Here is a 14,912-nt window from a genome sequence, read left to right on the forward strand (position 1 = left end):
TAATATTTCATTATATTTTCAACAATATTCCATTATATTTAAATGCCACAAACTTGTTCAGCCATTTCCCAATGGATTGGACCAAATTTCCTTCTAATTCTTTGCTACTGTAAAAAAAGGATGCCATAAATATTCTTGCATATATGCCCCATGTCTAGTAGTGATATCCGTGAGGCAAATAATTTATACAGTTTGGTGATTCTATTAGTATAGTTTCAAAACATTTTCTGGAATTTCTGACAAACTACAGAAATTCAGTGAGAACAAATACTGCAGTTAGTCTGTAAGGAAACATTCAAATATCAAGGAAAATTGATTGATCAAGAGGGAATTCCTGTTTAGGAGAAATTAAAGGAAGAATTGGAACACAGTATTCCTGAAAGCAAAGCAGATTTGAGTTTGTACCCCAAAGTAACATATCCTGCAAAATTGAGCTTAATCATCAATGAAAAAAAGGTCTTTCAGCAAAAGACAAAAACTTTTAAGACATTACTTCAGAAGAAAACAAGTGAGAAGAACATATACTAGGAAAAACCATCAAACAAGATACATAATAAGAAAGGTATACAAATATCATTAATAGAAAAAGATTAAGTAGTGGAAGCCATGAATTCCGCTTCTAAGCCTAGACAAGTAATTGGTTAGTAACAAAATTTAAAAAAAATTCAACTTTTGAGGTCCATTGAGATAGAACCCCTATAAGTATAATACTACAGAATACTACAGAGAGAACTGAATTAATATTTTGTAGACCAGAATCCAGACTCCCTCATAGCATAAGAGATATTTCCAGCAAAAAGAAGGGGGAGGGATGAGATCTAAGGCCAAAAAGAGAAGGCTGAGGGTGTTCTTGTTTGTTTGTTTGCTTTATTTTTTTTGTTTCTCAACCTGATTGAGGGGGCTCTGGGAGAACAAGGTAAGAACCTTAGGAGGGAGGAACTTAGGGAGGCAATGGCCAAAGGGCTCTCACCCCGGAGAAGAACCGTTCCCAAGATTCCACAGCTAAAATGGGTTGCCATCAGGAATAGTGTGCACTTCAGTAAGTATTCTTCTCCCCTGCTTCTCAAAATTGCCTTCTACCCCAGGGTGGTGGGGATATCAGCATTTGTGTGAGTAACTCTAATTTCTGAGAGGACCTGGTGCTGAGGGAGGGTGGAGGCTTGATTCACAGGGATGATAAATTGTCCTGAGAGTAAACAGATGGTGAGTAAAAGAGCTAGGGCTTGAAATCTGACAGGCATCCCTGAATCTGGACAGGAAGGAGCTTTTTCCACCATACCCTGCTATTTCTTTCACTTATTAATATTTCTTAGAATGCAGCTCCTCAGAGAAAGATCCTTAAAAAAAAATGGAGTTGGGAAGCAAAAGAGATCTATAATTGCACTAACAAGGTGGGGTGTTCAGGTGGGAGCAATGTTTTTATTTCCCATAAGTTCCACCCTTGATGAGGAATACAGAGAGAATAAAGAAGAAAACTGCAAGCACAAAGGCCCACGAATAAGAGATGAGACTAGCCAGTATACTAAAAGGGGAAAACAGTAAAGAAAAGAAAAAAAAATTCTTAGAAAAAGATACATAGAAATTTGGTTTGGAGCACCATTTCACGCTGTATACCAAGATGAGGTCCAAATGGATACCTGACTTAGACTTAAAAGGTGAAACCACAAGCAAATCAGAGGAACAAGAAGTAATTACCTGTCAGACTGCTGGATCGTGGAAGCATACATACAAGATCAAACAAAGGATTGAGAGCATCAAAGAAGTTAACGTGAATCATTTTGACTATATTAAATTGAAAAGGTTTTGCACAAGTCTAATGCAGTTAAACTTAGAAAGGAAACAAGTCATTGGAAAAAAACTAAACTAAACAAGAAATTGATATCTTAGATGATTCTCAGAGAGAGAAATCAAATCAGGCTCAAATAATTTACCAAAGGAAAAAACTCGATCCAGACAGAATTCACTCATAAATCAAACAATTAAAGATAAATTAATACCTTTGTTACAAAAGCTATTCCCTATAAGGAATGGAAGATGCTCTATTAAATTTCTTCTACGAGAAAAACTTGGCCCTGATACAAACACAACGGCCCCAAAAGAGGGCCCACCAAGCCCAAAGAGGCAATAGCTATTCTTCTTGTGGGCAGGCTAGCAACCAATCAGATAAGTTTGAGAATAATCAGCAAATAAGTGGTAATTAAATCCATGGAATATGGATGGGATCACCAAGTGAAGTAGAATAGAGAAGAAAAGAGGGTCCAAGACAGAATCCCATGGAAAGCTTCTATTGTGTACTCTTATTTGTATTGGAAAAAAGGATAAAAATGTTAATAAAGGAATTATAAGCAAAAAACACAGATCTAAAAGGAGATTGAAAAATGACATCCTCAATAACAGGTGAATCTATAAACCAATCAAAGAAACAACAAATAATTTTAAAAAGATAACAACGACAAAGAACATAGCAAAATTATAGGACACAGCTAAAATAGCCCTCAGATCCCAATTCAATACAACATCACAGATTCTGAACTGGAAGGAACTTTGGAAGTCATCTAATCCAAACCACTTTTTATACAGATGAGGAAACAGGCTCAGAGTGCTGAAATAATTTACATATGATGACTTAGGAAGGAAGTAAGAGCCATGATTCAAATCAAAATCCTTTGGCTCCAGTGTTCTTTCCACTATACAATATCAATGAATACATGTTGATAAATTTGAAAAAAAGGACTAATGAACTGAGTGTACGTCTATGGAAACCTAGAAACACCAACAAAACCACCAAGAAAGCTTAAAAATCAAAGGGAAAATATACAAACATTAAAATTAAAAGAATTTTGAACCAGTAAACTAAAGGGAACTGATTTTCTTGAAAAGACTAAACAAAATGTATGCACCTTTAGCAAGATCGAGAGAGAGAGAGAGAGAGAGAGAGAAACAGAAAAGAGGTAAGGTAAAATTCACAATGAGTCATGGGCAATCCAGTAAGGTCTATGAACCATTCTTCAGAATAAATTTTTTAAAATGTATAAAATAAATACATTAGAACTATACACTGGGGAATAGCTCTTATTCTTATAGATTTTAATCAGTTCTTCATATATCTTGTTTCCTACTCTTTTTCTTCCAGGTTTCCATGATACTTCTCTATCCTCATTCTCCTCTCTCTGTCACCTTCTGTTGCCATCTATTTTACCTTTGTTGATTTTACCTTTGAAGCAAATATTTTTACACATATGGATCTTTTTCCTCTTTCTTGGCTCTCTTTGGGGGTATAGAATTAGTAGTGTTATCTCTGGATCAAAGGGCATGCACACATTAGGCAAGGTTCCAAGATACTTTCCAGAATGAACATATCAATTCACAGCTCCCCTGAGAGCACATTAGCATGCGTATTTTCCCTCAGCCCCTCCCACAACTGTTATTTCATTTTCTTTTCTGTCATCTTTGTCAATCTAATGAGTATAAGTTAGAAACTCAGAGTTGCTTTAATTTGCATTTCTCTAATTACTAGTGTTTTAGAGCATTTTTCATATGGTTGTTGAGAGCTTGGATGTCTTCCAATATCTTCCACTGAAAACTGATACCCAAGTGAAGAATGGGTAAAGCACACAGGAAAAAAACAAACAAAAACTATATTAAACTCTTTCTACAAGGTAAAAACTTGACCCTGATATAAATACAAGAGTCCCAAAAGAGAACAGTATCACTACTGAATAGTGAAGCAAAAAATGTTATTATGTATCATATATACACAATTACAAATGACTGTCATTCTGATGGAGTTTAGACTGTGGGAGCCCCCTTGAATGTCCCTTAAATCTTCCTACTAGATGAGGCTCTTGCCTAAGGCCATAAGCCTTTCATTATGGCTAGGCCCAAATCTCTAGGTTACTCTTAACCTAGCCTAGCCCTCCATTCTCTGGCTAGTTTCCACCTTTGGTCCTATTAAAGTGTCTATGCCCAAATCTGTTACCCTTAAACTAGCCTAGCCCTACATTGTCTGTTATCTCCAGGTAGCCTTACTTCCACCCTTAATCCCATTCTCTTGGTTCCTGGAATCTGACCTCGCCCCAGTTCCATCAAGCTCCTCCTTAGATTCCTGGAGACCCTCCCTAAACCCCTCCTCCCCAAACCCCAGGACCACCCTAGATCCGTCCCACAATCTTTGTGTATATAACTTTCATCTTGCCTCCAAGAAGGTGCTCAGATTCCATCATCTGGCCCACTTGTGAGATTTCTTAAGACAGCCCAATATGGTGAATCTGTAATAAACTTTGTTTCTCTTTGGCTGAGAGAAGATTTGAGTCGAATTCATTCGAGCAGGACCCAGCGAGCACCCTTAAAAACATATAGTTCCCTAGCCTCAACAATTCCCCAAGAGATAAGTGATCAAAAGAAGAACTGCAAATCCCAGCCATTTGTTCCAAATTACTAATGAGAAAAATGCAAATTAAAACAATTCTGAGGTTTTACCTTATAGTCAAAATGATAAAAGAGAGAAATGAGTATTGGGAGGGCTATGGAAAGACAGGCATACTCATGTACAAACAGAACTGTAAATCCAACTATTTTGGAAAATAATTTGGAATTCTGAAAGCACATAAACAAACTATGTAAATAAACAAATAAATATAAATACATATAAACAAATATATACACATAAATAAAAACATAAAATAAACATATAAACTATTTATACCCGTTCCCCTAGTGATACCTATTGGACATGAACCCCAGAGATGTTAAAAACAGAAAGTAAAATGTCATGTACGTTAAAATATTCATAGAGCACTCTTTATGGCATTAAAACGGAAAGAGGGTGCTCATCAACTAGGAAAGGGCTGAAAAAAAGGGGGCCTATGTATGTAATGGAATATTGGACCATAAAAAACAAGGATATGAAAAACTCAGAGAAGCTTGAGAACAACTTGTGAAAAATGAGCAGAGTGAAGGTAAAACCACAATGTATATGCTAACAACAATAATAAAAATCCTTTGGGTTTGTTTTAGAGGTAATTGGGGTCAAGTGACTTGCCCAGGGTCACATAGTTATTAAGTATCTGAGGCCCAATTTGAAGTTAGATCCTCCTGACTCCTTGGCAGGCACTCGACCTACTGTACCAATAATTAAAATCAAAACAGCTCTAAAAGGCAATATAGGATCAGAGATCTGGAGCCACAACGGACCTCAGAAATCATCTAATTCTGCTCCCACATTTTACAGCTGAGGATACTGGGGGCAAGGAGATTAAATGATTTTCTCAAGGTCACACAGATTGATAAGAGTCTCAACTAAAATGCATGTTCTTTAACTCCAAATACAATACTCTCTGCTCTACTATGCTGCCTTTGGATACAAAACTGGTTAACTGTAATAGGCAATTCTGGTTTAGCAGAGCAGCCAATGGAACACATTTCTTTCCTCCTAGTAGAGCTGGGAGCCTATGGGTAAAGAATGTTGTATACGCTATCAGACTTATTACTCAGAGCCCCTTCCAACTGCTCACTAGATTCCTGCCAGTCTCAATGACTGAACTGGCCAGACTACAACCACATGCAATAATCAAAACAAGATAAGCTACTTTCCTAAGGCAAATTCTTTATCTAAACTGGAGGATCCAGTAGATAAGTGAGATAAACTCCTCGGCTTCCCTACATAAGCCATAGTAAAACATCACCCTACCTCCCAAATCACAGGCAGAGCGAAATCTTGACAGGTCAAAAGCTGTGGCCACATCCCTTGCAGTCAGCTTGATTATGCTATGCATGGCATTCATAAAACGTAGTTTTGTCTCCATGCTGTGATAATAGGAGTCCTGAAAATAACACCACACCACGTCCAGAGAAAAGATATTATTCAGATGGATGACAGACACATTTGCATCTCACAAAAGAAGGTCAAGGTCCAGGTTTAAATCCTGCATGAACCAGGTGTCTTCTCCTTATCAGTTCCATAGGTACACACTTATGCCTGCAACTGAGCCAGCTATCTACCAAATTGTGCCATCGGTCAAAAAGGGAATCATGTGAGAGGGAATGAATGAGTGTAAAACCAGCCCTATAATCAGGAAAAGAAGTCAGAGGCTATTTTCCTGTTGTTCAGTCATGTCTGACTCTTCATGACCCCACTTGGGGTTTTCTTGGCAGAAGATAATAGAGTGGTTTCCGTTACTTTCTCCAGCTTACTTTACAGATGAGGAAACTGAGGTAAACTGGGTTAAGTTACTTGCCCAGGGTCACAGAGTTGGTAAGTGTCTGAGGCCAGATTTGAACTCAGGAAAGTAAGTCTTCCTGACTCCCAGCCCAGCACTCTATCCACTGCACCACCTAACTATCAAAGATATTTTCTATTTATCTTCAAAATAGAAAAACAAGATATGCCATTTATGTTTTATACCATCCATAAGGTACTGGGATGCTGGCATGGTGCAGTAGCACTGCTAATTTCGGTACTTGGTAAAATGGAAAAAATTCTTGATTTGTGCTCAAAGCACCTGGATTCAGATCCTAGCTCTGTCGCTTACTACATGCAAGACTTTTGGCAAATCATTTAACTTTTGTGGATTTCTCTTTTCTCTTCTCTTCTCTATTGGGCCTCTGTATCTCATCCAGGTTGGAAGTGCAGGGGTCTGATTCCAACGCCGATCAGCGTGGAAGTTTTAAATTGCTCTGGTTTTCCAAACTGAGCCAGTCCACCCCTCTTTAGGCAAATTGGTGCTTCACCCTCTTCCACTCCTGAGAATTCACCATACTGTAGCCTGACTAGTGTGGGTGTCTGATTGGCTTTGGTGCTGCTGCAATTTAGAGCTCTTAAGCTCAGATGATCCACCGGCCTAAGCCTCCACAGTGGCTGGGATTACCAGATTTATACTCATTCATTCACTCCTAAGTGGTTCCCTTTATGACCAGTGGGATTATTTGGAAGATAGCTGACTCAGTCTCAGGTGTAGCCACCACGACAGACTTTCAGTTTCTTCACTGAGAAAATGATGGAGCCACCACCATTTGAGCTCTGAAGCCCCTAAGACTCTCATTCTACAATCCTGTTATTCTAGAGAAACAAAAAGGCAATCGCTGTCAGCATCTTCCTCCCTTCCCCCTTCCCTCAGCTGCCTACATGTCAATGATTCACTTTTGTACATTAGTAATTTCTCAAACCACTTGCCTAACTCCCCCGTCTTAGCTCTATCCATATGTCGTTAAGGCCTAGGGGAAAGAACAAACTAGAAGGGTGTATATACATTCCACATGTATAAGGTTCAACAATGGGACTTGCTTTTCAAACTGGACACAAGAAGGCACTGGCCTTTTGTAGGAGGAATAAGGTACGGCCAAAGTAAGGAGTTGGTTCTTCCTCTGTCCAGTTTACAAGCTAAGCCTATGGGACACTGAACTTCAGAAATGAAATTATTTCTGTATTCCAAAATTCACAGGTTAAGTTGTAGACTCAAGGTAAAGCACTACAGTTTAACTTGGCTGTTACTCAATTACTGATTTAGTGACAGCTACTTCCAGGTTCCAGGGGCAAAGTACAAAATCTTAACAATTCCCAGGCTGTCACAACATAAATGAAAAAGTGGCAATCTTCTGGCCAAATCAGATGTTTGGTTCCCTCAGTATATGGGGACTGGAAATCAACTGATCAGAATTTATTAAGCGAGAGGAAGGCTTCAATGACCACTACCAGCAATGTGTCAGTAACTGGGCTACACACTGGGGATATAAAGATGAAATCCAAATAATCTCTGCCCTCAAAGGGACGAGTGCACAACAAGTACATATAAGCAAATAGAAAATAAATACAAAATAATCTTGGGGTGGGAGGGTGCAGTACCAATTAATGGGGTAACCAGGAAAAGCTTCTTTTAGGAAGTGGCATTTGAGTTGAGTCTGAAAGGGAGCTAAGGATTCTGATAAGCAGATATGAAAAAAGAAGGGCATTCCAGACATAAGGGACAGCCTGTGCAAAGTCCCAGAAGTGGGAAACGGGGTGTTGTTCATAGAGAACATTATGTTATGCAGGGCAATTTGGCTGGAATGTACGATCTTGATTAGGAGCCATATGAAATCAGTCTACAAAGACAGGCTGGAGCTAGACTGTGCATGTCAAGCAGAGGCATGTCATTTTATCACAGAAGCTTTTCCTCTAGATGTACAGAATAGGAATAACCCTACTAGAAAGAGAACTTAGTACTAGGAATCTTTTTTTTGGAGGCAACTGGTGTTAAGTGACTTGCCCAGGGTCACACAGTTAGTAAGTATATCTGAGGCCAAATTTAAACTCAGATCCTCCTGACTCCAGGGCAGGTGCTCTATCCATTGTGCTGCCTACCTGCCCCACTATGACTCATTTTTTATAACCAACGATGTTCCATGGATCACCTGTTTCCAGTCTTTTCCCCTCCTTTCTATTATTCATCTTGCTTATTACTAGTACCTTACTTACAATGCAAGAATGAAAAGAAAAAGCTGGTTAAAATTCATAGCAACCATCCTGTTACTTGTTTTCAGAGAGGAAAAACGGTTTTTTTGAGGGTGCTAGCTTCAAAACTATTCATCCAAATGAAGGTTTTTAGTTACTGATGGATTTCAGTGATCAATGCCATGCTTGGCCTTGATAGAGGTGACAGTCAAGTGGCACATAGTTGTTTGCATGTCGTCTCCCCCATTAGGCCAGGGACTTCTTTTTTCCTTCTTCTGTATTCCCAGAGCTTAGTACAGTGCCTGGCACAAAGTAACTTCTTAAGAAATGCTGGCTGACTTAAGTATACCATGAAAAATTTAGAATGTTAGGCTCTATTGCATGTAGATAGGGCTCATCATTTTTAATCTCAGTATTTTCCCCTCAAGATTGTGGATATTAGAATATCTGAACTGCTGATTCATGTTTTATCCCCACCAGGAGGATGTAAGTTCCTTGAGGGCACAGACTATTTCTGGGTCTTTATATCCTTAGCATTTGGCACAATGCCTTATACTTATTAGGTACTTAATAAATGTGCTTAATCAAACTAATACTTTTTTCAGTCCTACTAGAGACTCCATAGCAATCTTAAGGAATAGGTGACTGGTTATAATTCCATGCCCTTGGGTCTTTTTCAATCACCAAAGTCTCTTAGTAAAAAGTATATAAAACTTGAGATTGGCCACTCTAACATACATTACCTGAAATAAGTCCTGAGCTTTCTTCCCAAAAGCTCGATGGTTCTGATTTGTTCCCTCTTTGACAGCAGATTCCAGATGTGTGAACAGTGGCCAAACATGATCATTAGCATGCATGACATAACCATGCAGAGAATATTCACTATCAGACACCAAGTACTTATCAGCCAATTCTGTATTACTGTAACCTGAAAAATAACGTAAATGATTTTGTCATTCCTAAACTTAATAGCTGATGCAAACTTTTCAATAAGAAGAGATTTCTATTTAGCACTACTTGAAACATTAAGACATAACATAGATTATTAACACGGATTACTGCCAATGGTGATATCTAGAGGCATGAACCTTGAATTCAATGCAGACAACAAATTGTGAAGCAACAAATACATTTTTTCTGTCTTTATAACTGTTACCTTAATGTCTTATAAGTGATTATTTGCCCATTTCCCTCAACTGTTGAAAATAGTCTTTCAGATACTTTTACTATCTGGCCCCTTTGAAAATATTTCACTTAACATGCCTGTAGGAATTTTTAGACACCCCTGAAATGCCCACCTATTCTTCTTAAACTTTTGTTCCCACCTATATTGGATCTATGCCCTTTAAGGAAAAATACCATGGGAAGGTATATGTAGATAAAGTCTTTGACCTTTTAATCTCCTTCCTAGATTTTGAAGCAAACTTTTACAGACTTCTTCCTGCAAAGATTTGTAAGACCACATTCTAATAGCTCAAATTACCTTGGTTGGTTTTCTTTAATAATTGAAGTGCTGTGCAGGAATCAAGTAATCTCTCGGTCCCACATACAGATGCATTTATGTGGTCAGCAACATCTTTGGCCTTCAGAAGGACTTTGCCTTTAAGCAGATCAAATACCTTTAGCTTACAGGCCACAAACATTGCCTACACATTAAAAAACAAAAGGACTGGTCTTTAACGAACTATACAGAGGATTTAAAGTAGGGTTTTAAGATTACATTTTTATCTGAATATAGAACAGTTTTCCCTGATAGCACTATGTGTTTTATTTTAAGCATTTAAAAACATTATTTTGAAAAGGGGACCATAGGCTTCACCAGGTTGTCAAAGGGGTCCATGACACAAAAAAGGTAAAGAAATCCTGGTATAAATGATACTCAAGTTTCCTTCAGGTTTCATGCCTATTAAAAAATACAAGTAAGACCAAAATTTAAGTGACTTATTCTGGTTTTAAGGAAAGGGCTATTTATTTGGTTGGTAGAATAAAGCAATGTAAAATCAAGGTTAGGTCCCATCTAACTAAACTTTCTTCATCAGATAATACCGGATCTACTCTTTTCCAAAGAGGTAAAGACTATCAACGATTATGGAATAGCAAAACTGCTCCCACGGAGTGAGATCCAGTTGTCAGAGTCAGTGATCTGGTGATAAAAATTTTTAAAAATCAGGACGCCACTGGTTTCCCAGATTCTTTCACTAACCATAAACCCATTTAATTAAATGATGCTGGATTCCTTTGAATGTAATTCAGTGAAGGGCCAAATACTCCTTTTTATCTTTAATAATTTCTAATCAAGTTAGCAAGATTAGGCATGCTCTGTGATTACCTAGAATACTTTAGTAGATATACAAATAATTAATGTCTCAGACAAGTCAAACACAACTGTACCCCTTTAAAACACTGGGTTAGAGTGATAGGATTAACACTTTCTATACTAATTAAACAAGGGCATTTCCAGCAAATACTTATATTTTATTTTGGTGGGGGTGGGAAAGAAATAGAAGTATATCATCTCATCTTACACTGGCATGTTATAAATTATTAATTAAATTATAGAATTAAATTCTATAAATGGCATCTTTCTATGTACAATTCAGCAATCTGATTCCTCTCTCCATCCTTGAACACAAGTCTTACCGTTGGAATAAGACTTCTATGAGAGTTTTAATAATAACCAATCACCAAATAGAACTGGTCTGAAACAAAATGGGTTCTATGAAGAAAATGGGAAGGAGTCAGAGGCTAAAATATCACCCTGAGCACTGACAGACCACTTCATAAAGATTTGAAAAGAATCTGAGTGTTTAGTAGTCATTCTACAAAACTGTTCTAGTTTTTCCTTGTAGGTTATTTCATTACTTGGCTTAAATTTCATTCATGGACATGGTGGCCGATGGATGGGGAGTAGGAAGGCATGGCATTAGTTGGTTATTTTGGGACAAGATTGAGTACTGGGGAAGATGCGGATACGTAAAGCCTTCCTAGATGGACTTTTTGCTAAATGGGAATTCTACTAGCTAAGAGACAGGAGTATGGTGGATGGAGTTATGTAACAGAATTGTGGGTATTCAGAAGACAATGCTGCTTGAAACAGTGCTAAAGTGAAGAGACTTGCTCACTCAACTCATCTCTACGAAATGGGGAGTATTTAGGGCTGAACAACGTAATGCCCTATGGCAGATCTGCACAGCTTGGCAGTAGATAGGGGCAAAATTAAAATAGGCTAAACTTCTTCGTTCTGCAGATAGGTTTTTAGAGGCTCACTTTGCAAGTAAAGGTATAATTAACGATTAAACTATTTTGCAAACAAACCATATTTTTAAAAAAGGAAATATCAATTAATTACACTGATTACTTAAGATTTTTATTTATCATGAAATTGCTCCTCTCAGATTAGTAACAGACAGATGATGGTTGGTTGCTGTGGTCACATGACAAACAGGAAAGAGCGCGTATTGGTAACCCACTCTCCAAGTTACACGATGAACACAATAGTTACTAGTGGAAGGTGGGTTGAGTGGGGCATGGACAAAGCACTCACTACATCTTTACTTTTTTTTACTTCCTCTACATTTTTCTCAGGCCACCTGAAAGAAATCCTTCGGCAGGCCACAAGCAGCCTGCAGGCCATATGTTGTGCAGGCCTGCTCTATGGTAATGTTTCTTAAGCGAGGGTCCATTAATTTGTTTTTAAACTATTTCAATAATTGTGTTTTGATATAATTAGTTTCTTTTATAATCCTATGTATTTTATTTTGTATATTTAAAAACATTCTGAGGAGTCTACAGGCTTCACCAGACTGCTAAAAAAGGTTAAGAACCCCTGTTTTAGAGGATGCTTACAGGAGTCGGATCACAGGGGGATCCAAAGAGAAGCTCTAAGGGGCGTATTCGAAAACACAACTGTATGATCTTAGCTTCTCTTCTAGCAACAGCTAGGAAAGGTTCTATGGAGCAAGGTTTCAATAAGCACAGGACACCTACTCTGACCCAAGCATCCCTTCAGGCAACTGCGTGAACCCCAAATATCTCCACATCAGTACATGTTCAAGCAGCATTGTCTCCTGGATACACACAATTCTATTACATAACTCCATCCACCTTAGCCTTCCTAGATAATAGAATGCCCATTTAGTGATATAGTCCATCCAGGAAGACTTCCTACAGCCACATCTCTCCTCAGCACCCAATCCTGTCCCAAAATAACTAGCTAATGCCAAGCTTTCCTACTCCCCACTTACCCGCCACCAACTCATGTTATCTTGAGTCTCTACCGGTTTGTCTCCTTTTGTGCACATTCCCTTCCTCCCACAATGAATTTCTGTAGGCGCAGCTCTTTGGTAATCAAACAATTGAGACATATGATTTTGGTTTTAAGGTCAAGGTAGAACTTAATCCAATTCACATTTGAAAAAAAAGGTCTGAGAGCAAAAAAGCAAGCAAGCAAAAATGCCCACCAGAAATTTACCCTGTTATATCATTTTGAGTACAGTTATATACATTAAAACTCACTTACCAGGGGACGACTTGCAAAATTGCTTAGATCGCCTTAGAGCTAGGTCCTGCTTTCTCCCTTGTCTATGGTATTAAAATCAAATTGTTGTTTTCATATTATAAACTCTTGGAAAGATTTTAAACCTTCCATTTTAAAAAGCCTGGTCTGAGATTTTCTTTGCTGGGAATCAGCAAGGGAGACTTTGGAAGAGTGTTTGTGCCACCTTTTTAAAAGAGCTTAATTCTGGGGAGGAGATTGGCAAATGCAGAGTACCTGCTTTGGTTAACTGATTTAGAATGCCTTTTCTTTCCCTTTAAGAAATCTCCTGAGGAAATCTGAGGCAATGGGCTAAGAAAAATGGTGAGCTACATGTTAGGCAAGCTTATCTGTATATGGGGACAGCTTTGGATTTCTACTCTGAGAGCCTAAGGTTTAGCTAATTTTAAGTTACTCTAAATCAAATTTGCATGTTTATTTTTGAGGGCTTTTTTTTCCTGGTTAACCTAAGAGGCATTAGCACAAGGTTCAAGAATAAAGTTAACTTGTCTGTGAGTGCCACCCCCATCCCACCCAGGGAAATGAATGACATTTACACTTATGTGTAAAGTGAAGGTCTCCTTCTTAACCACACCATTTAGTTTACAAATTGCCCAAAGGTGACAAAGTTGTGCCTCTTAGCACCTTCTCTAACCACACCCTGAATACAGTGTGAGAGGTGTTGTTTTTTTTAAACTGCTTATTTGCTGTTATTTTTGCTTTTGCTTTTAACTGTGACAGTATAAGCTAAGAGCTATTTAAAGCAAGACTGAGGGCTCTGAGATGCTTTCCCCAAATAAGACTCCATTTATATGTACTACAGTAACCACTCAGCTTGAAAATGGCTTTTCACCTACTGAGATGGGAATTTTCTCTTTCCACTTTGGCAAGGTCATTAATCAGAAGAAGAAAAAAAATCATGCCACTAAATACCTTTGAAGCTTTAAAGCCATCCAACAGCTCTATAAGAGCAGATGGAAATTTAGTCAGGTTTTCCGCGTCCCCTCTGCATTTCACCACAGACTCTCCCATCACGTGTTGGCCTACTTCTTTCTTTCCCAGGCTGCCGGTAGCTCCAGAAGAGAATGCATCGTCACCTTCTAGCTTGTTGGTCACATTTCGTTGAGTAGAATTTGAATTGCCGTATTCTTCATCGCTTAGAACTTCAAAGGTTTCTACTGAAGGGATTGAGTCATGCTTTTCATGATGTATCGCATCTTTAGGGGGTGGATAATACAATTCCATCAACTTTTTGCAAAAGTGGTTCAGTGGGAACCCTACCACATTCAAAAAGTCTCCATGGACATACTCAACTAACATGCCCCCAAGGGCCTGTATGCCATAGCCACCAGCTTTGTCCCTGGGAAAAGGAGAAGAGAAAGACAGAGAAGAGAAATTATAACCCTGTAGGCTAAGAAGCCAAAGCCAATTCTAGAATTTAGTTTCACGCCAAGCAGTTGAGGAATATGAGAATAAAGCCAGTTATCCCCACTAATAGGATGGTTTCATAATACAATTATGTATGTATTTGTATAAATATTTTAATTTACAAATAAATGGTTTTGTATAAATGTGTATAATATAGCAATCACAAATATTAAGGAGTTGAATTTAGCTCATGCTGACATTAATTCCAAAGGCAATATGAGCCTGACTAATAATAATCTATTGTAAGAAGGACTTTACTGGACATTCTGTATTTACTAAAGAAGAGTGTTACTTGCTTTGACCTAGGGGTGGATCATGTTTTTATTGTAAATAAGTATTTGGGAATGGCACTGAATGATATGTTTTGTTTTGTTGTGAATGATATGTTTTAGTTCCCTGATTGATTGGATCACACTTCTATTGGATCACACACTATTCTATTTCAATGCTTCTATTTGTTCCAGGATCCATGCCTATTTAGATTATTTGAAGCTAAGTATCCTGGAAAGGGGTGGAGTGTAT

At 38.1% G+C, this 14,912-nt stretch overlaps 1 protein-coding gene across 2 annotated transcripts in view; it reads right to left on the minus strand.

Annotated features, from left to right (window-relative positions):
• The window catches only part of LOC118838394 (probable bifunctional dTTP/UTP pyrophosphatase/methyltransferase protein), a 50,554-nt gene that overhangs the window by 12,581 nt on the left and 23,061 nt on the right, over positions 1–14,912 (minus strand). For both annotated transcript variants that reach the window (XM_036745681.1, XM_036745680.1), the window contains exons 7-10: positions 13,896–14,322; positions 9,912–10,074; positions 9,172–9,356; positions 5,690–5,822 (exon numbers count right to left, since the gene is read on the minus strand). In XM_036745681.1, the coding sequence (XP_036601576.1) occupies positions 5,690–5,822; positions 9,172–9,356; positions 9,912–10,074; positions 13,896–14,322 (908 nt within the window). The remainder of the gene's footprint in view (positions 1–5,689; positions 5,823–9,171; positions 9,357–9,911; positions 10,075–13,895; positions 14,323–14,912) is intronic.

This window comes from Trichosurus vulpecula, chromosome 2, assembly GCF_011100635.1.
Source record: "Trichosurus vulpecula isolate mTriVul1 chromosome 2, mTriVul1.pri, whole genome shotgun sequence".
NCBI classification, from domain to species: domain Eukaryota; kingdom Metazoa; phylum Chordata; class Mammalia; order Diprotodontia; family Phalangeridae; genus Trichosurus; species Trichosurus vulpecula.